Here is a 20,724-nt window from a genome sequence, read left to right as displayed (position 1 = left end):
CCTCACTCTCAGTATTCTTTAAGCAACTGTTGTGTTGACAACTTGGCACATTAGCTTTTGTGGTTGATTGACGCTCGTGGTTTGAACATGATCAACTTGACCCAAATCGTGACCTCTCGAATAGGAGTGGACTTACATTGGTACTTGGGGGCTTTGACAACCCCAAAAATTATTAAAACTTTTGCAAAATTACTACATTTTAATATATACCTCGGCCTCGTCAAATGTTTAATTCTTCACCCCTCATATGATAGGTTTACTCTTATGTCTAATATTTTTAATTTTAAACTTGGGATGCGCCTTGAACACGCTTTCGGCTTGAAAGCAAAACATCCATAAATTTAACTTTTAAAAAACGCAAGTATATTATTATTTAGTATGAAATTAAATTTAAAATTTGTCTTTTTATTTTATTTATTTATTTTTTACATAAACAAGACACGCATAAAGAGACTATATTAATCTGTGTTTATTTATTTATTTATGTTTAAACCTCGGCACAAAAAAACTATTGTTCCACTCCCTGCTCCGAACCCGCATTCTCGACCCGGATTGGCCAAGTGCATATCTAATACATCAAAGTGTAACTTAAAAAATGGTTTTCTGTATATATAGGAAAAATTATGAAACAGAATTCTAAAGAAAATTACCATAAGCACATGCCAAAATCCCAGGCGCCATTTTTCAACAGTCTGGCAAAGAAGAAAATAAAAAATAAAAAATAAAAGATAACAGAAAGAGAAGTAATAATGCCATGAAATAAAATATTGGCAACAACACAGACGAGGGAAAAAAAAAGGAAAAAGAAAGAAGAGATAAAAAAATAAAATAAAATAAAATAAAAAATAAAAGAAAAGAAAAGAAAAAAGTATTGGCCAGAGACAATGGAAAGCATTGGGTGGAAAATGAAATGAATGCAATTTGATTTGGGCATATGGTAAATAAAAGTCGTCACCTGACCCTGCACTCCCCGACGGCTTTTCCAAATTTTCTCAGTCCACCCTCCCTCTCCCTCTCTCTGTCTCTCTCTCTCTCTCTCTCTAAAAAACCTCATTCTCGCTCTAGATCAGAGGCATTTTGGTTTTGAATTGGAGTGATCTTTGCGAAGATTGTTCTCTATTGTTTTGGCGGCCTGAGATCCAAACGGTGCCACGGCGGGAGAGGATCTAGGATTGTGGAGCTCAGGAGGAAACTTGCGGTTTCTCTTTATCTTCTCCTCTCTCTCTCTCTCTGTGTGCGCGTGAGGGAAAGTGGATCTGAGCGGAGATGGCGTTGTCAGGCATGCGAGGGCTCTCGGTCTTCATCAGCGACATCCGCAATTGCCAGAACAAAGAGCAGGAACGCCTCCGCGTCGACAAGGAGCTCGGCAACGTCCGCACGCGCTTCAAGAACGAGAAGGTTAGGGTCTCTAAGCGTTTGTTTTTGTGTTTTTACGTGTGCATTTGTATGTTTTGCTCGTTACTTTCTTGAATTTTGAATCGGCTTTGTTTAGTTGCTCGGTGTTTTGATCGATTAGGTTAGGATTTGTGGCTATTTTTGTGTTTGGATAGCGGAAAATGTCATATACGAAAAGACATTTTGGGTCATGGTGTTTACTAAGCTAAGCATCATTCAGCTACATGGCGTACTAGTAATTCTAGGTTTAATTTCTATTCTGGTTTATTTCCTTTATTTGGTGATCAACTGAACATAGAGAGTTTATTGATGCTCCCTTGTTTAATTCTTTGAGTGGGGAGTGTTGGCATGAGCATGAGAGAGCTTTTTGGTTTTCAGGCTTATTGAAAATTGTCTTTGGAATGGCTTGCTATTACGGGAGGCAATAGGGACTTGAGATGTACTTGAATTGTGTATGTTGTCCACCGGTCTTGTAAGATTAGATTTGGTATGCTAAAAAAAAATCGAATAAGATGGGAAAATGCTTCCTATTATTTCAGAGTTAGGGGAACATGTGGGCTCAATCTTGCTTGCATGCCCTTGAATTTGCTATAAAGGATGTGGGAAGGTAGATATTGTATATGGCCACTAGACTAATTTATGGAGGATGGGTCCTTTCTCCACCAAGGGTTTCACTAACAAGGCTAAGGAAATTTTTTATATATACCATAGATACAAGTCACAGAAACTTAAGTTGTGTATCGGAGCTTATGCTTGGATGGTGCTAAAATGGCTAAAGATGTTTATGTGTCATTACACTGCAAAAGTTTGAAGACATTCTTGAGGACCGATGATCCTGTTTCGGATAAAGTTAGAGGGGCCCTATTGATTGAGTGAGCAGATGGATTTAGGATTTTCGTGGATACTACTTGAGGGATTAAATTTGAATAAATATTGATCTTTCGTTTTCTAAGAAATTGTGGTTTACCTAAACTTGCTACCTTGGCTAATCCCCTGATATTCGTTCTTGGTTTCTGCTTAGCAGCTTCCCTGGAATTTTGTTAAATTTAGCTGTAGTGATTAAAGCATAAGGAGATAAGGATCTTGTCAGATATTCATTCTTGTTTTTATTCCATTCTCGTTAACTTTAAAATAATTCTGGACGAATATATCAAGTTTGGATGAAATGAAAATAAGATTTCAAGCAATGAGGTGCTAAGATATTGAATATCCTCAACATCCTAGGTGAAGGCAACTTGTCCACCTCCAGACCAGCTAGTCAGATTGTGATTATCAGCAGCAGTTAATTTTAGAAGTTATGTACGGGAATTTTTTTACATTTACAGTTTTATGCAGACACACGTTCAAACCTTGTTGAATCTCTTTTATTCTGGTTGTGTCTGTAGTAGGTCACCAGCAAGGTGATTGAACTGCTTGCGAAATTCGTATCATTACATCAATCATTTAGGAGTTAGTCAAAAAGAAAAATGCCCATCTATATATATTGCATGGTTGGACTGTGAATGTTCCTGGCCACTTAGATCATGCAATGCTGAGAAATTACTCTCCACCTCAAATGAGACAAATAAAGAGGGGTAGGTGAGTTAAGTTGGTCAAAAGAATTGGTTAAATATCAGGATTGGGCAGTGAGACTATGATTCTACCTATATTTTTTGCATCTAGTCCTTGGACCAAATGGCATCTCCTCTCCCCTCATAAATCAAGAGGGAAGGGTGAAATTCACGGGTTCAATCCTATGTGGGTGCGAGAGTTGTATTTAACTATCAAGAAAAATCCTTTTGCACAACTGCTTCGGATTAGTTTCTCAAAAATTTCTGCTTCATTCGTGTTCTCTTTGTTTAGTTGTTAATACCTTTTCAATTATGGTTCTCTGTATTATTTTGGATGTTTGTTACTTTGAAAGTATTTTTTTTTCGATATTAACCTTCTTGGTCTATTGCTGCCTATTGCACAAAACATTGAGAATATCTAATTTAGAGAAGTGACCTATTGTTTATGAAACATTTTTTTCTTTCTTTCAATAGGGCTTATCACCGTATGAGAAGAAGAAATATGTTTGGAAAATGCTCTACATTTACATGCTCGGTTATGATGTGGATTTTGGTCACATGGAAGCTGTTTCTTTAATATCTGCACCAAAGTATCCAGAAAAGCAGGTAAGTCCATCATTGGGTATTAATTTTTTTAATAAGTAATTGAAATATCATTAAAAGCGTAATGCATACACCTAGCTAGCTAGAAGGAGTATTTTTTTTTTTTTTTAATGATATGAACTCATTTTAGTTCTCGTTACAGTCATCAAAAAAAAAAAAATAGTTCTCTTTACATTTCTTGGTTTCTCATATAAGAACATGGCTGGTGTGTTGTTGGGAGGTATAAGTTGAATAACTCAAAGTAAGGGTATCAACTACATTTTCTATGCCATTTCTTAGAAATAATTCTATAGATCTGAATATATGGAATATTTGGTATAAGAATTGGTACCCAAGGTTCGTACTTAACAGCTGAAGACCATAATATTTGGATTTGTATCTTGATGGCGTTGTCATATTATTTAACTTGGATGCTCAAAAGACATATTTCTTATCTTGAAGTGGTTTAATGCTCGATGCTATTCATATAGTGCCTTGTGCTCTTTGTTCAGAAGTAACTTCATTTTCAACTGTATGATTGATTTTATTGTGCTAAAAATGGATGCAGGTTGGGTACATTGTGACGGCATGTTTGCTAAATGAGAACCATGATTTTTTGAGACTGGCAATAAATACTGTGCGCAATGATATTATTGGTCGCAATGAAACCTTCCAGTGTTTGGCATTGACTATGGTATGGCAATAGGAAAGCTGCTAAAATTTTAAGAGCTTAGTATTTGTCTTTTGTTTTATCTGTCAAAAGTAGCTCCTGTTTTACTTTATTAAGATGCTTTTGAATTATCCTGCACTATAGCTCATATTTTGATGCATATTTCAATGCTTTGCTTATCATGATGACAACCATGGCCCTTACCATCAGTAGCTGAAGGGCTGTTAAGTACTGATGCTTTATATGCAACAATACTCTTTTCCTTTTGTGTAGTTCTTTTCTCTTACCTTATTCCAAGATATCTGGTGTCCAATTTCACATGTGCAATGTTTTATTTTAGAAGCACTTTTATTGAGGTATGTGCTGTAGTCAGTGTATTATGAATGGGCAAAACATCTATGGTTTAGTAGCATTTTACTGAAGTTGTTTCGAAAGCTAGAGAGCTCCTTTTTAGGAAACCAGTCCATCTTGAACGATGGCATGGGGATACGTGGTGTATATTTTATTGGACAAGACTGACTCTATCCTAATGTTTCATTCATGGATATTTACAAATAAAAAGTTGAGCATGATTCTGTGTCTTTTTAACCATCTGAGACTTAAAGTTGTTGGAAGTTATTCATTATTTGTCATAGGGAAACAGTTGAGATCATGCCGTGATCTTCTCCTGCACAGTTTTGATTTTCAGATTCTAAATTTTTCCTTTCAATAATCATGGGAGCATAATATTGCAATTACTTCTTATTTGGCAAAATCCTCACAGCTTTTGGAATTTTTTTTGGAAGAATCCCTCCCAAGGAAAAGGCTAAAGAAATTTTCATGCAAATGTGCAATTTTTTTACAAGTAAATGTGCAATTTGTTTCAACTCAATAGGGCCTTACTCCTGCATAAGCATAACCTCAAGAATGCCTTTGAGGATAGCGAGACCAATTTGCTTCTTCTTAAATCCTCCTTTCTGAGATCTCTTCTGGATTGCGCTATTGTTCATGTTCCTAACTTTCCCTCAAGGAATTTGGTAGGTCTAATTTGTTTTTTAGATTGTAGTAGCAGTTAAAACTTTGGTTCTCTTGTATACTCTTTGTGTACGAGGGATTTGCGTTTTTTAATAAAATTATTATTATTCATCAGAAAAAAAAAAGAAAAAAGAAAAGAAAAGAGAATGGCTAGGTTCATGGAAGGTTTGCTTAATGGTTTTCCATCAGCTAACATTGAAACAAGCATCCTTTTGCCTGGTTATTTGTTTGATAATTGGTTTGTTAACTTGTTGCTGCCAAAAAGTGCTCCTTCTTTTTCTTCTATACCATATCATGTCCTGTGCTATATATTCTAAGTTATTTCTCTTTTATGACCCCATGTCTTCATCTATGCAGGTTGGCAACATTGGTGGGAGAGAATTTGCTGAGTCGTTAGCACCTGATGTTCAAAAGTTACTTGTAAGAGAGTTTTTTAAACTTATATATATCTTTTGATAAGTAAACTTATATATATCTTAATTGGTAGTTACAGAAAAAGATTAATTTAACCAAGTCTGTTGATTTAGATCTCTAGCAGCTGCAGACCGCTTGTGAGGAAGAAAGCTGCACTCTGTCTGCTGCGCTTGTTTAGGAAAAATCCTGATGTTGTCAATGTAGATGGCTGGTATGTTTGAAGGTTCCTATTCTGGCAAAAGGCTGTTTTCATGAGATAGTTTTACTTGTGCTTATTCATTAGTCTCTTTTGCCATATGTCTTAGGGCGGATCGGATGGCACAGCTATTAGATGAACGTGATCTTGGTGTTTTGACATCTTCTATGAGCCTTCTTGTTGCTCTAGTATCAAATAACCATGAGGCATACTGGAGTTGTCTTCCAAAGTGTGTTAAAACATTAGAGCGGCTTGCTAGGAATCAGGACATTCCACAAGAATACACTTACTATGGTATCCCATCTCCCTGGCTTCAGGTTTGTGTTCTTTTTTCCTCAACTTCTTTGTATGTAATCAATTCCAAATTAGTACATGGTTTAGCAAGCATGGACCTTCTATGTTTTTATGCAAATGAAATAAATCATTATTGCTTCTCTTTTATTAAAAAAACTGCTTTCAATCTTAATCAACCATAGCAAGAAAAAGAATGGCTTCTCCTCACGTTAGTATCATTAATTTTATATCTTCAAGTGAAATTTTTTTCTCAGCAAAACATAAAGAAATAAATGTTTTTTTTTACTGTATGAGTACAATGCGTGAAAAACACACTTTTACTCATTTAGAATGGAAATTTTCTTATTTTTTATACTCTATGGTATGGATTTATGTTACCTATAATTAGTTTTACTCAATTTTCTTTCTTAATAAGTAACCCTTTGTGGGTGATTGACTGTTGGTGATTTGTAATAGGTTAATAATTAAATTAATGCTTGTTAGCACTTGGTTACTGCAGGTTAAGACAATGAGGGCTCTTCAGTATTTCCCAACTATTGAAGATCCAAATACCAGAAGATCATTGTTTGAGGTTCTTTTCTGAAGGGCATTATCTTTTCTCTTGTTACATTCTGTGATTCTATTTAACCTTGATTCGGTAATTTCAGGTCTTACAACGTATATTAATGGGGACTGATGTTGTTAAAAATGTAAATAAGAACAACGCATCACATGCTGTTCTTTTCGAAGCCCTTGCTCTTGTAAGTTCACAGCCCAAATAAATTTTTTAGTGTTTTAGTATTTATTGTTTAAGGCTTTTTATTGTTAACGAGTCTATATGCACATTCATAGTTCATTTTTTTTTTTTATAAATAGTTCATTTCATTGAAAAGCGCAGAGGAGCACAACCCTAGTACACATGATGTATACAAAGAAAAGCTCCACTTTAGGTGAAAAGAAGAACAAAACTCCCTAAATTGAGAGAAGTTAGAAAAAGAAGAAATATTAAAAGCCCTTGTCCAATTAAAGAGATTTGACTAAAATGTTTTTTAGCTCATCCTTTGACTTTTCATGATCTTTAAAAATTCTGCATTCCGCTCTAGCTCAACGGGGCTATTCTCCACACAGCAATAACTGAACGAGTACCCACCTGACCTCTCCAACAAGCTAACATATCTGTCACCCTTTCAGGCATAACCCATTTAATGTCGAAAAGAGTAAAGAGTGCAGTCCATAAGTCCCGTGCCACTTCGCAGTGAAGAAGAAGATGATCTATAGATTCTCCACTCCTCTTACACATGCAACACCAACCCACCACTATTAATCCTCTCTTTCGCAGATTATCCAAGGTCAGAATTTTACCAAGAGCTGCTGTCCACACAAAGAAACTCACTCTCAAAGGTACTTTAACTTTCCAGATACTGCTCCAAGTTAAAGAAGAAACCCCCAAAATAGATAACTCGTGAAAAAACAGTTGCACCTCAAACTTCTTCCTCTTTGAAGGAATCCACCAAATACAATCCTCCCCACCTTGTCTCCATTTGAGAGAATACAACATCCCAAAAAAGGCAAGCGTCACCTCTACCTCCCAATCCTGTACAACTCATAAAAAAGGTACATTCCATTGAATAACACCATTAGAACCCTGCATATTATCCATAACCCTCGCCTCCTTACATCGCGCAATACGAAATAACTCTGGAAAGGCATCCTTCAGAGAATGATCCCCACGCCAAACATCACGCTAGAAGCTAGTTTGAGGACCATCTCCTACTTCAAATCTAATAAATTTCGAGAAAACTCCCCACCCCCTCCTAATATGTTTCCGCACTCCCAACACCAAAAGGCCCCTCAACTTCCTTAGTACACCAACCCCCATTCAAACAACCATATTTTGCTTCCACAACCAAACACCAAAACGCATCCCTTTCCGTAGCAAATCGCCATAGCCATTTACCCACTAGTGCTTGATTAAACTTGCACAAATTTCGAATTCTCAAACCACCTAATTGCATAAGAGAACAAATATGTGACCATTTACCTAAATGGAATTTAAACTACTCGTTTATGAGCTTTTTGAAGTAAATAAAGCATGCTGGGTCTTTGGAATGACAATTTGTTCTGCTTTTTCGTTGGGACTGGTTCTTGTTTGTATATCTTTATTCTATATCATCCACCTCACCAATTGGAATAATCTCTTACTTCGACAAGTTAATCTTTAACCCTGATACGACTTCAAAGCATAAAAAATGACATCGCAGATTACGAATATGTTCACCATTAGCGCCACAAAATATCAAAGTATCATCTGCAAACAACAAATGTGACACAACCATACCTGCATTATTTCTTGAACCCACTGAAAAACCATCATCATTCTACTCAAAGCCTCCATAACAACCACAAAAAGCAAAGGAGATAATGGATCCCCTTGTTGTAATCCCCGATTGCTACTAAAGAAACTAGAGGGGGCTCCATTAATCAAAGCATAATAGCGAACTGTAGAATTACAAAAGGCTATCCAATCTCTCTATTTTCCCCCCTGAAACCACTTCTTTGCAACACATATAATAAAAACTCTATATTCACATGATCATAAGCCTTTTCTAGATCCAGTTTACATAATAAGCTTGGTACCCCAGATCTGAGGTGATTATCATCAATGCCCTCGTTAGCAATCAAAACCAAATCTAAAATTTGTCTCCCCTGTATAAACACATTTTGTGACTTTGAAATGATCTTTTCCAACACATGTTTCAATCTGTTCGCTAGCACCATAGATATTATTTTGTACACAGCTCCCACGATACTGATAGGTCGAAAATCCTTAAGATCCACCGCTTCAGCTTTCTTGGGGATGAGTGCTATGAATGTTGCATTAAGACTTTTCTCAAAACTCCCTTTGTTGTTAAATTCTCTAAAAACAGCCATAATATCCTCTTTAAGAACTTCCCAACGTGATTTAACAAAACCCAAAGAAAAACCATCGGGTCTTAGGGCCTTGTCTCCATTCATTGCTCGAACCACCTCAAACACCTCACTCTCTTCAAAGTCTCTTTCCAATCAAGAACCCTCGTCTACACTAATGCAGTGAAAAGAGAGTCCATCTAGCTTAGGCCTCCAGCTACATTGCTCTGAATACAATTGTGTATAAAAATGTACTATATGCGCCTTGATTGCTGTAGCATCTGACGACAAAAACCCATTGACAATTAAAGATTCAACAATATTATTTCTTCTATGTGAATTTGCCACCCTGTGAAAGAACTTGGTGTTCTTATCCCCCTCTCTCAACCAAAGAGCCCTAGACTTCTGTCTCCAACTTCACCTCTTCACATAGCAGTAACCTCTCCAACTCCCATGAAAAATCATCCTTTCTCACCCTTTCCTCCTCAGTCAACGCTCTTCCTTCCCCAATGACATCAAATTCTCAAATACCGTCCAACAAAACCTTTTTTCCGTTGCCCTACATGCCCAAAAAACTTCTTCATTCCATTTTTGCAAGTCAACTTTCAAAGTCTTCAATTTGCACGCCAATTCGCAATTTGGACAGCCATGAAACTAATAAGACTGCCACCATAATTTCAGCTGATCCACAAATCCCTTAGATTTCAGCCACATATTTTCAAACTTGAAGTATCCACCACTTCTATTCGTCACCCCACAATCAAGCATTAGAGGGAAATGGTCCGACAAAAGTCTAGGAAGTCTCCTCTAAACTACATTAGGAAACTGTTCTTCCCATTTGGAGAAAATAAGAATCTATCAATTCTTGACCAGCATTGCACATCTTGATTATTAGACCAAGTGAACTTACCACCCGCCAAAGGACTATCCATAAGCCCTTATTCAAAAATGGAGTCTGAAAGCTCCCCCATAGATGATGAATAACAGTTATCTCATGATCTCTCGTTCAGATAGCGAATAGCATTAAAGTCTCCTCCAATTCATGAAGGCTTTTCCCACCAACTCATAATTCCTTTTTTTTTTTTTAATTCTTTTTTTTATTAGTAAGCAAAAAAGTTTATAAAAAGCGTAAAGGCGCCCCTAAACATACAAGAAGTATACAAAAAGGACACCAAAATAGGAAAAAAGAGGGAAAAAAAAAAGTCCACCAACTCATAATTCCAACCAATTCATCCCACAAAAGTTTTCTTTCGTGGTCATCATTAGAACCATACACACCTGCAAATGCCCATACAAAATTATCACTTACACAATGAAAGGAGGACACAATGATAAATCTCCCCACACAAACCTCCATCTTTTTCACAACCTTCTATCCCACATCAGCAAAATACCTTTGGAGGTTACTCTCGACCCTAAAAAACACCAATCCACATGATCGCAACCCCCCAAACTCCGTACCATCTTCCCTATTAATAACTTGAAGTTTGGTTTCCTGTAAGCATACAATATCTGCCTTCCACTCCCCTATGAGTCCCTTAGTCTTCATCATCTTCTTCTCCCCATTAAGCCCCCTCAGATTCCAAGATAAAATCTTAGGCTTCATTAAGCATGCGAAAGCCCCCCTCCCCTTTCCTTTGTCTTTGTTTGCTGGCCCTCTCTTTGCATCATAGTTGATAGAAAATGCCAATCGCTGTAATTATCTTTTTTCCTTTGGTATTTATCATTGCCAAAACATCTCAAGTACTAGCCATACTACTCTCCTTCCTACTTGCTTCAATAACTGTAAATAGTGCCAACATCTGCTCCTATACCCCTCATTCGACAAGCCCACCACATTGCAGAAATTTTTCACCCTCTCAATGACCCAGGCGCACGAAACTATCTCAGGCAGTTCCTGTCCCTCTAGAACAGCCACTGGATGGACTTCCAATGCACATTCATAGTTCATAGATACACACAAACATGTATATCCCCTTCCCTGTATTGAGTAGAAAAAAAAAATCACATATATCTACACAGACACACTCATCCACTTGTGTGCACGTGTGTGGAGACAATGTTACTGTGAAGAAAACTTGCTGAAACTCACAAGAGGATGAAACCTTTGGAACTCCAGTATTTATGAATGGTTCTTATGGAAACAAATTATTTGTGCATTTCTGGGGAGAAGGATTGGAGATTCGTTTCTTGAAACTTTCATGATGTATATGCATACATGCATCTATGTACATACATGTGGAACTTTCATCTTTTTAATAGGTAAAAGCATGGTCGCTTTTGGTTTCAGGAAGTGATGTTGCCTGGGCAACATTATTCATCTACTTATTAGGACGAAGATAATTTAACTCTTTTCAAGATATTTAGGGGCTCTCTTATTGTGTTTTGCATGTTCTAATGCCCTATCTCAGGTCATGCATCTTGATGCTGAAAAAGAGATGATGTCTCAGTGTGTTGCCCTTCTTGGAAAATTTATTGCTGTGCGTGAACCAAATATTCGATATCTTGGTTTGGTAAGTTGTAGAAACACTATAGCTTAAACTGTTAATTACCACCCCCCACCCCCATTTTCTTATCTCAACCTATGATCAATAGCAAGCGAAGACTTACTATTTCTAAACACAGAAGGGTAAATTTAATTGTTTTTTTGTAACTGCATAATTTGATGTTGCATTGCTCTGGTGCAGGAGAATATGACCCGAATGTTGTTGGTAACAGATGTGCAAGACATCATCAAAAGACACCAGGCTCAGATCATAACCTCATTAAAGGATCCAGATATCAGGTTTAGTTTGTTCTGTTACATTCTGAAATGTTAGAAATCTTGATACTGCCACTTCTCCATCTAAAGGTGGGGAGGTTAGCATTCCCCAAATGTGTGTGTTTGTGTTGGTCTGTACGCATGTATATATGTATGTTTGCATGGATATATGTGTGTTTTTATATTCTTAAAATCCATTTTGCTAACTGAAATCAATATTTGCCCTCAGTATCCGTAGACGCGCTCTCGATTTGCTTTATGGTATGTGTGATGTTACAAACGCAAAGGACATAGTTGAAGAATTATTGCAGGTACACCAGTGCTGGATGTGGACTATTTATTTTATATTATTTTGACATAAAGATGTGTTTGAATCATTTTTTTTTCCCAATATTAGCATGCTCAGATAGTTTCCATTTCAATCACAAAATGAGCAAGCTATTTTCACTTGCTTTTCAGTATCTCAGTACAGCAGAGTTCACAATGCGTGAGGAATTGTCACTTAAAGCTGCTATTCTTGCAGAGAAGTTTGCCCCTGATCTATCATGGTAAGTGTGAATCTTGTTTGCGAGCAAGTGGGATTAGACCAAACTCTATTTGAAAGCAGGATATCCAGATTATTATTAACATACAAGCTAAAAAGATACTGAAATAACTAGGGCTTGTGTTTCTATTTTGTTATGCCGCCATGATCGGCATTAATTCAACTAAATATGAGAGTTGTAGCCACACCTGCAATTAAGACTTCCTCAATCTTATGCTTGATGCTTCTTGTAGAAGATTTAGCATAGCCATTTCTTGAATCCTTTTTTCAGTGAAAACTAGGCAGATTGAAAAAAAGGGATTGAAGATTAATGGCTTTATTTGAGACCATTTAGGCTTTCAAAGCAGCACAGATAAAATTTATTACTTATCAAAAAAAAAAAACTTTGATTTATCTGTGCAGTTACTCAAGTCTTTTCCATTCCTAGATTATATATTATAATTCTCCAGTAGCAAGTTCTAAATACAGGATTTAGCATGCTAAAACTTCATGGAAGAACTGAATGTTACCCAGTGAGGTAATTGCTGGACTTAGATGTAGGAAGTAATTTATTGGAAAAAGAAATAGATAAAAGGGAAGAAACAATGTAAGAAGACAAATTACCACTTTTTCATCTGGAGTGTCTTTAGGAGTCTGGGGACCTGTGAAAAGGGCGCTTTGATGGTTAAGATGGTTAACTGTTTGGTATCAAAATGCTTTTGTATACTGGACAAATTAAATGTAGATGATGGTTTTGGATTTTCTGCCTACAGAAATGGCGAGGCTAGGACAGTCTCTCTCTCTCTCTCTCTCTCTCTCTCTCTCTCTCTCTCTCTTCTACATGCCTTTTTTTCCCCGATACGTGATGTAAATTGATGGGCTAATTCCTAATTAGCTTTTTGTTCTTTGTTTTGTATATTCTGAGAATTAAAACTTTGGGGTTCTAGTTTGTGACTGAGTAGTAAATTTTATTATTTGGTAATAAATAACTCTCTAAAGCATTCTGGGCATTTTCTTCTACTATATGATGGGCCTTCAAATAAAGTTTTTTGATGTGACACAGGTATGTGGATGTGATTCTTCAATTGATTGATAAGGCTGGGGATTTTGTAAGCGATGACATATGGTTTCGTGTTGTGCAGTTTGTTACAAACAATGAAGACCTACAGGTGATTAAATAATTGTATTTATGCTTTGTTGCTTCCTGTTTCTTTTTTCTTTTTGATGAATTACCTGTTTCAAATAAAGGTTTTCATATTCGTACTGTTCAAATGAGATTTTATGCATTTGATCAGCCTTATGCCGCAGCAAAGGCGAGAGAGTATCTTGACAAGCCAGCTATACATGAGACAATGGTGAAGGTGTGTATCAATGGTTTTATGATGATTATTTTTTTACTAGAGATATATTTTTTTTTCTGCTTTCTTTTATTCTTTGCCTCTGTATTGCACATCGGGTTGCCAATTTTCTATTATTGAAGAATGCTTTATAAGTATTTGCAAGAGACCATTGCCAATCCTTGTTTAGAAAATTAAATTTTTGGATTTCTATACTTGTCAAAACCGAAATAATAATAATAATAATAATAATAATAATGAAGGAACCTTTGAGCATGATTATAATTGGCTTAATGAGGAAGCCAGAATTAACCTATAAAAAAAATATTGAGGAACCCAGAATTTGCACAGCAATACCATAATACTTATCATAGTTGCATGTCATGTTCCACAAATGAATCTTGTCAATTTTGTACTTGAATTTTTTGAGAGTTCCAGTTTCATATCATGTCAATGAAGTCTGTGAATGTTGATAGGTTCTTTTCTTTATGTATGATCATGTACCAAAGCCATATATTGGTTAATCCACATGAGGCACTAATAATTATTTGAATTATTTACAAGTAAATCAAACATATCATGATACGTCAAAAAATAACAATTTAATTAGGATAAATGTCTTAGTTTATTTGATAATTGGCATGTGTGCAACAGGTCAGTGCATATCTTCTTGGAGAATTTGGCCACCTTTTGGCCAGACGGCCAGCATGTAGTCCGAAGGAAATATTTAGCGTCATACATGAGAAGCTTCCTACTGTATCGTAAGGGCACTCAACGTTCACCCCATGTCTTACTATGTGGTTTTCATTCCTTCTAGTATATCTTAGGTTCAATTATTTATTTGCAGGCCTTCTACCATTCCTATTCTTCTTTCAACATATGCTAAGATTTTAATGCACACTCAACCCCCAGACCCAGAACTACAGAATCAGATTTGGGCAATTTTTAACAAGTGAGATTTTTACCTTTGCACCTGTTGTCTAAAATGCCATCGAATGATGTAGGTTTCTTTAACACTTTCTTTTATTCTTGTAGATACGAGAGTTGCATTGATGCTGAGATACAACAACGAGCTGTTGAATATATTGCCTTGAGTAGAAAAGGTGCAGCTCTAATGGATATATTGGCTGAAATGCCCAAATTCCCTGAGCGACAGGTACTTCTGGTGTAGATTAGTTCAGTGGCAACATACTCGTAGTTTTGTATGATGAGTCACTTCATGGATGGTTTCGATAAAAGGGTTCACTTGAAGGTTTTTGGCTCTAACTTTAATATTTCCTTTAAAATTTAGTCGTCATTGATCAAGAAGGCTGATACTGAAGTTGATACTGCGGAGCAAAGTGCTTTAAAGTTGCGGACCCAGCAGCAAACATCAAGTGCTCTGGTTGTAACTGATCAGCGTCCTGCTAATGGGACACCATTATCATCCAGCACTCAGCTTACGCTGGTAAAGGTGCCCAGCATGAGCAGTACTGCAGTAAGTTCTTCCTTTTTCTTTTTCTTTTATTCGATGTATGTGGTTTTTTCCTGAGCTCTAACATTTTTAGCATATTCTCCCTGTTAATTTTGGAGTCTTAGGATTGAATCTACATTTGTTTATTGTTTTAATTGGAAATTGATGTATATTTGATTATCTTGACAGGATCACAATTTAGCAGAGCAAGGATTGTCCCATGAGAATGGGACTTTGAGTAAAGTAGATCCCCAACCTCCTTCAGCCGATCTCCTTGGTGATCTCTTGGGTCCACTGGCTATTGAAGGCCCTCCTAGTACGGATGTCCAGTCTCAACAAACTATAGTCTCTGGATTGGAAGATGTTCCAAATACAATCGAAGCCGCAGCCATTGTTCCTTTTGGAGAGCAGACAAATTCTGTTCAGGTACTAACTGTTATTATGAGATTCTGCATTGCTTATTTGAAGAGGTGGGTTGAATAAGATGTTTCATACGCAGTGAACCTCTGTAGTGTAAATAGGAATATTCAATATATTTAACATAGTCTGTTGAAGTCTAAACGAGCAGAGTATTACATTGCTTATGCTTGACGCACTTAATTCTTGAGCTATCTTTGGTTAAGCTCAAGTAGCTTGACCTTTTTACGAGTTCAAAACCAATGTCAAGTTGAGTAAAAGGTTGCACAAGACGGTCTCATTTGCATTACAAAAGCTAGAGGCTTCTTGAGTCAGCCCTGATTGTGTCAATCGGAGCTAAGCTTGAACAGCTCTACTTGTTTTACTAACCTAATAATCTGAAGCCTCAATAAAAATTGTTTTCATATTTCTCCAATCCTTTCCCATAACTTACTGATTTCCACGCAAGATGGTCTAAACATGGTCTAGTCTCGGCTGCTATGTCCTGTAAGATAGTGATATTCATTGTGCTTAATCAAACTTTTAACTAGCTAATCCCATTACTCATTTTTGTAGCCAATAGGAAATATTGCTGAAAGGTTTCATGCTTTGTGCTTGAAGGATAGTGGTGTTTTATATGAAGATCCTTACATCCAGGTTTTTTCTTTCCTCCAAATTTTCTTTCTTCACCTGTTATATATAATACCATAAGATACCTCCCGTTGTAATACTTTGTGTTTACCTTACAATATTTAAGATGGTTAAAGCTTTTACTAGGCTTGTGGTAATTTTGTTGTTAAATATTACCTCAGATTGGCATTAAGGCAGAGTGGCGAGCACATCATGGGCGACTTGTTCTTTTCTTGGGAAACAAGAATACTTCTCCACTTGTTTCAGTTCAGGCTATAATATTGCCTCCATCCCATTTAAAGATGGAGCTCTCATTAGTACCAGAGACTATTCCTCCCAGAGCACAGGTGAAGACTGTTTGTTCTTGTAATGGATCACTTATTGTTGGTGTATATAGTGGGCACTCTTATCTTTTGTCCTTATTCATTAATTGTCCTTTACATTTTTAATATTTGGTTGTATAGGTGCAATGCCCACTTGAAGTTGTGAATCTCCGTCCTAGTAGGGATGTAGCAGTCCTTGATTTCTCATACAAGTTTGGTAACAATATGGTACTTCATATATCTGTACTTTATGTGTTTTTCTCCTGACAATCAACATGAAGCTAGGTTATATCTGTGACTTAATGTATCTTATTTATCCTGCCATAGATCAATGTCAAGCTTCGCCTTCCTGCTGTCTTGAATAAATTTTTTCAGCCTATAGCAGTGACAGCTGAAGAGTTTTTCCCTCAATGGAGATCACTTTCAGGACCACCTTTGAAGCTCCAAGAAGTGGTATGGTACATTTTGCTTTCTCTTTAGCACTAGAGTAAATTTTCTTTACATGAAAGTCCAATCTTTCTTTCCATTATTACTCTTTATATTTACTAACTGAACTTCAAGTAAAAGGATTACTTAACACTATTATTGCTCATAAGTTATATGTAGCCTCATCATCTCATTGCTAGAGAAGGGGGAAAACTTTTTTTTAAGTATTTACCATTTTTCCATTTGTTGAACTGTTGGAGCTCTCCGTTACCATCCAATTGTAATCGGATAGTGATGAGATGTTGGGTATTATCGCCATAACATGCCTTCTTCTCACTGGTTTATGGTCAATAAGCGGCATTGTTCTATTTGTTGTGTATTTGCCAATCGCAAGTTGCAGTCTTATTCAGCTACCTTCTCTGTTTAATGATATTTGATTAATATCTAGATGCTCATTTTTTTCCTGTCAATTGTGCAGGTTAGAGGCGTAAGACCAATGCCTCTTCTGGACATGGCAAATTTATTGAACAGTTTCCGGTTGATAGTTTGTCCAGGGCTTGTAAGTACTTAAAAGAAAGAGAAAAATGTTGAATTTTTATTGGAAATCTGTCAGTTATATGAAGCTGTTTGTTTAATTCTCTGTTATAGGACCCAAATCCAAACAATCTTGTTGCAAGCACAACGTTCTATTCAGAAAGTACACGGGCCATGCTCTGCTTGGTAAGGAATATTCATCCAGTTTCAGCACTTATGATTGGATTTGTTTCCACCATTTTCATTATTGAATCTTACCTAGTCTGTAAGACTTGCAGATAAATTTTGAAATCTTCTGGTCAATATTTGGGGAAATAACCATGTTTATACACACACACACACACACACACACACAAACATGCTAAGTACCATCCAAACACGCAATGCACAAGTGAAGAAAGTAATTCTGGCAAAGAAGAGAGAGAACCTTTTTTTTTTTTTTTTTTTTTTTAAATTAAACAAGATATCACTGAAAAGTACCAAAGGCACAACCCAAGTGCACATAATGTATACAAGAGAAACGCCTAGATAGAAATAGAAGAAAGGTTGAGAAAATCATGAAAGTAAGCACATTAAGCTCTAGAGCAGCTATTCAGTGGAAAAGAGTTTTGAAAAAGAACGACTTTAGTTTCATCACTGTCCTCTTGCGATCGTCAAAAGTTCTATAATTTCTATCCTCCAAAGACACCACAAAAGACTAGATGGAACTATCTTCCACATTGTTGCACCCTGAGGACTTTTGCACACCCCTCTCCAACTAGCGAGAAGATCTAATAGTCTTTAGGCATAACCCAAACTAACCCAACAAGGGTGAAAAAAGAATTCTATAAAGCATTGTCAATCATACAATGAAGTAAAAGATCCATAGACTCCTCGCTCCTCTTACACATACAGCACCAGTCAACTACAATGATATGTTATTTTTTAAGGTTATCTAGGGTGGGCAGTTGTCCAAGTAAAAAACACTGCTCTCAAGGTGACCTTATTTCACCAAATACATTTCCAAGGGAAGGGAGTACTATCATGAGGTACAAGGACGCTATAGAAAGATCTAACAATAAACATCCCTCTCTTAGAAGGGGCCCAGCCAAGCTTGTCATCCCATTGCCATCTCAATCTAAGGGAGTACAAGAAGTTAAAGAATGAGGCAAAGGCATGCACCTCCCAATTGTGAGTCACTCTGAGAAAGCTTACATTCCAATTATGGGCATATAAGTTTTTGAGCACCCTCCCTTTGCAAGCTGGTTTTCAAGGGTAAGTTTTACCCAAAAATTTATGTCACTTAGTATCAGAGCCAAACACTACATCTCGAGTTCGAGTTACGGAGGGGATGACCTATGGAATAGAGTGGGCCGTTGTGAACATCAGATTCAGAAGCATTGTGGTATGTTACGATCCTAAGTGTCCCACATAGCTTAAGTACAAGCTTAACCATATGTATATAAGTTCTTGAGCACCCTCCCCTTGCAAGCCGGTTTTTAAGGGTAAGTTATACCTGAGATTTGTGTCATTATTTGCCACAAAAGCATCCTTAACACAAGCAATACTGTACAAATCCAGGAAAGCTTTCTTAAGGAATCACTATTCCTTGAGATTGGGAGCGTGGGAAAACTACCTGCTATCTTAGTAATTACCCAAAATTATTAATGCTACTGTATTCAGTGTAAGGTTTTCTTGGATAAACTGATGAGATATATGTACTAGCACACCTAAGAACCCAGTTTTTAAAGTATATACTGGCAAAATGGCACAAAAAAAATTGTTGGGGGGGTGGGGAGGAGCTCATTTGAAGAGAGGAAAATAGAGATGGGCTTCTGAAAAATTAAGGGAGAAAACACAGGAAGTGGGCTAGGGGGCAGGGATAGTCAGTTGAAAATAGTGGTTCTGCTGTTGACATTTTTGTCAAATTGATTATGTTGTTGTAAGACGTATTCATAGTATTTTGGGAAAAGATGCAAATTGAAAACTTCCCAAGGATTGGAAAAAAAAAAAAAAAAAAACTCTTCTGATGTAGATAATGCCTTTTTGTTAAGGTTTTTAGAATTTGTGAAAGGTCACTGTTTTGACTGTGTTTTTGGTTTGATGATACTCAGGTTAGAATTGAAACAGATCCAGCAGACAGAAGCCAGTTGCGAATGACAGTTGCATCAGGGGAGCCGGCATTAACATATGAGTATGTTAGAAATTGACAGTTGTGTAGTGGTAGCCTAAGTTTTGTTTTTAGAGCTTTGGTGGAATTTGCTGACGGTCGATTTTGCAGGTTGAAGGAGTTCATGAAAGAACAATTAGTTAATATTCCTACAGCAGCAGCACCAGTACCTCAACCAACCAGTCCAGCGGCAGCAGCGACAGATCCTGGGGCTATGCTGGCTGGTTTACTGTGACAGCAGTGAAGGTGAGTGATGTGTGAGGATTTGTTCATTATACGCATGTAAACCTGATTTATACAGCTGGGCCCACCCATATGTCCCTCAAGTTAAAAGTGTGGATGAAGAAACCAAAGATGCAAGGGCTGGCGGAATTAAGGGTTGAGCTAATTTGGTAGTCGGCTTAAGTGCTTTTGAGTGGGAATTTCCAGGGGTTGGTCGGGATTTTCAGATTCTTTCTGCACAAATGTAATTGTGCCTTGGGTGAGATTTTTTCTCTTTTGGGGTGAGGGTTTTTTTTCTTTTTTTTTAATATTATTATTATTATAATTCATCATTTTTCCCCTTCCCAGTTTCACTGGATTGGTTTCTGTAGCATAATATTTGACCCATGTAAGATATTTTGCATGAAGTAGAACCAGTTGTAATAGTTTGCATTCGTTTGGTAATCCATATAGTAATATTTTCAATAAGAGCATTTTTATTTGGACGATAAAACAGACTTGCGATTCTTTCCCCTTTTTCCTTATGTTCTAATGCCATTGGACGTGCTGCAACTGATCAAATGCCAATCCTCGAGCTGCCAAATGGCTGCATCAGGCAGCTTATTAATTACTAAAGAAAAAATGTGTAACTTTCAACGACTGAAGCAGAATGTACTTTCCTTTTCTGTTTCTATTAGCTACGCATTTCTGGGGAAAAAAAAAAAAGAAAAGAAAAAAGAAGCCCCTCTCTAGAGCCAAAACTCAATGAAAAAACTCATTATTGTACCCTGCAACCGTGCGGGTGCGGCAACCTCATTTTCAAGATTTTTCTAGAACAAATTTTTGGGCTGTTTTTTAGAGCGAAAGAAAAAAAAAAAGTACACACACACACACGTATTATCTTAGCAAGCTGCGAAAGTCAATAGAGGAAGAGGATAATCAGTCCAAAAGAAAAATCTAAGTACACACACACGTATTATCTTAGCAAGC

At 36.8% G+C, this 20,724-nt stretch overlaps 1 protein-coding gene across 1 annotated transcript; it reads left to right on the top strand.

Annotated features, from left to right (window-relative positions):
* Window positions 1–922: 922 nt before the first annotated feature.
* Window positions 923–20,189, top strand: LOC133877283 (AP-2 complex subunit alpha-1-like). The gene is made up of 27 exons (XM_062315526.1): window positions 923–1,398; window positions 3,420–3,551; window positions 4,096–4,221; window positions 5,569–5,631; window positions 5,739–5,836; window positions 5,931–6,138; window positions 6,615–6,686; window positions 6,763–6,855; window positions 11,413–11,514; window positions 11,689–11,786; window positions 11,992–12,073; window positions 12,222–12,310; window positions 13,349–13,454; window positions 13,581–13,646; window positions 14,277–14,383; window positions 14,470–14,574; window positions 14,658–14,778; window positions 14,914–15,099; window positions 15,265–15,501; window positions 16,048–16,128; window positions 16,284–16,448; window positions 16,566–16,652; window positions 16,752–16,877; window positions 17,329–17,409; window positions 17,499–17,570; window positions 19,478–19,557; window positions 19,645–20,189. Exons 1-27 carry the CDS (start codon window positions 1,267–1,269, stop codon window positions 19,766–19,768), a joined length of 3,039 nt encoding a protein of 1,012 aa, XP_062171510.1. The 5' UTR covers window positions 923–1,266; the 3' UTR covers window positions 19,769–20,189.
* The last annotated feature ends 535 nt before the right edge of the window (window positions 20,190–20,724 follow it).

The sequence above is a fragment of the Alnus glutinosa genome, chromosome 9, assembly GCF_958979055.1.
Source record: "Alnus glutinosa chromosome 9, dhAlnGlut1.1, whole genome shotgun sequence".
Classification (NCBI taxonomy): Eukaryota; Viridiplantae; Streptophyta; class Magnoliopsida; order Fagales; family Betulaceae; genus Alnus; species Alnus glutinosa.
Note: the sequence above shows the minus strand (reverse complement) of the source record. Positions and strands in the feature narration are given on the sequence as shown.

Coding starts and splice junctions, on each gene's coding strand:
- LOC133877283 (XM_062315526.1), top strand. CDS start 1,267: ATGGCGTTGTCAGGCATGCGAGGGCTCTCGGTCTTCATCAGCGACATC. Junction 5,632..5,738: donor CTGATGTTCAAAAGTTACTT/GTAAGAGAGTTT, acceptor CTGTTGATTTAG/ATCTCTAGCAGCTGCAGACC. Junction 12,311..13,348: donor TTTGCCCCTGATCTATCATG/GTAAGTGTGAAT, acceptor GATGTGACACAG/GTATGTGGATGTGATTCTTC.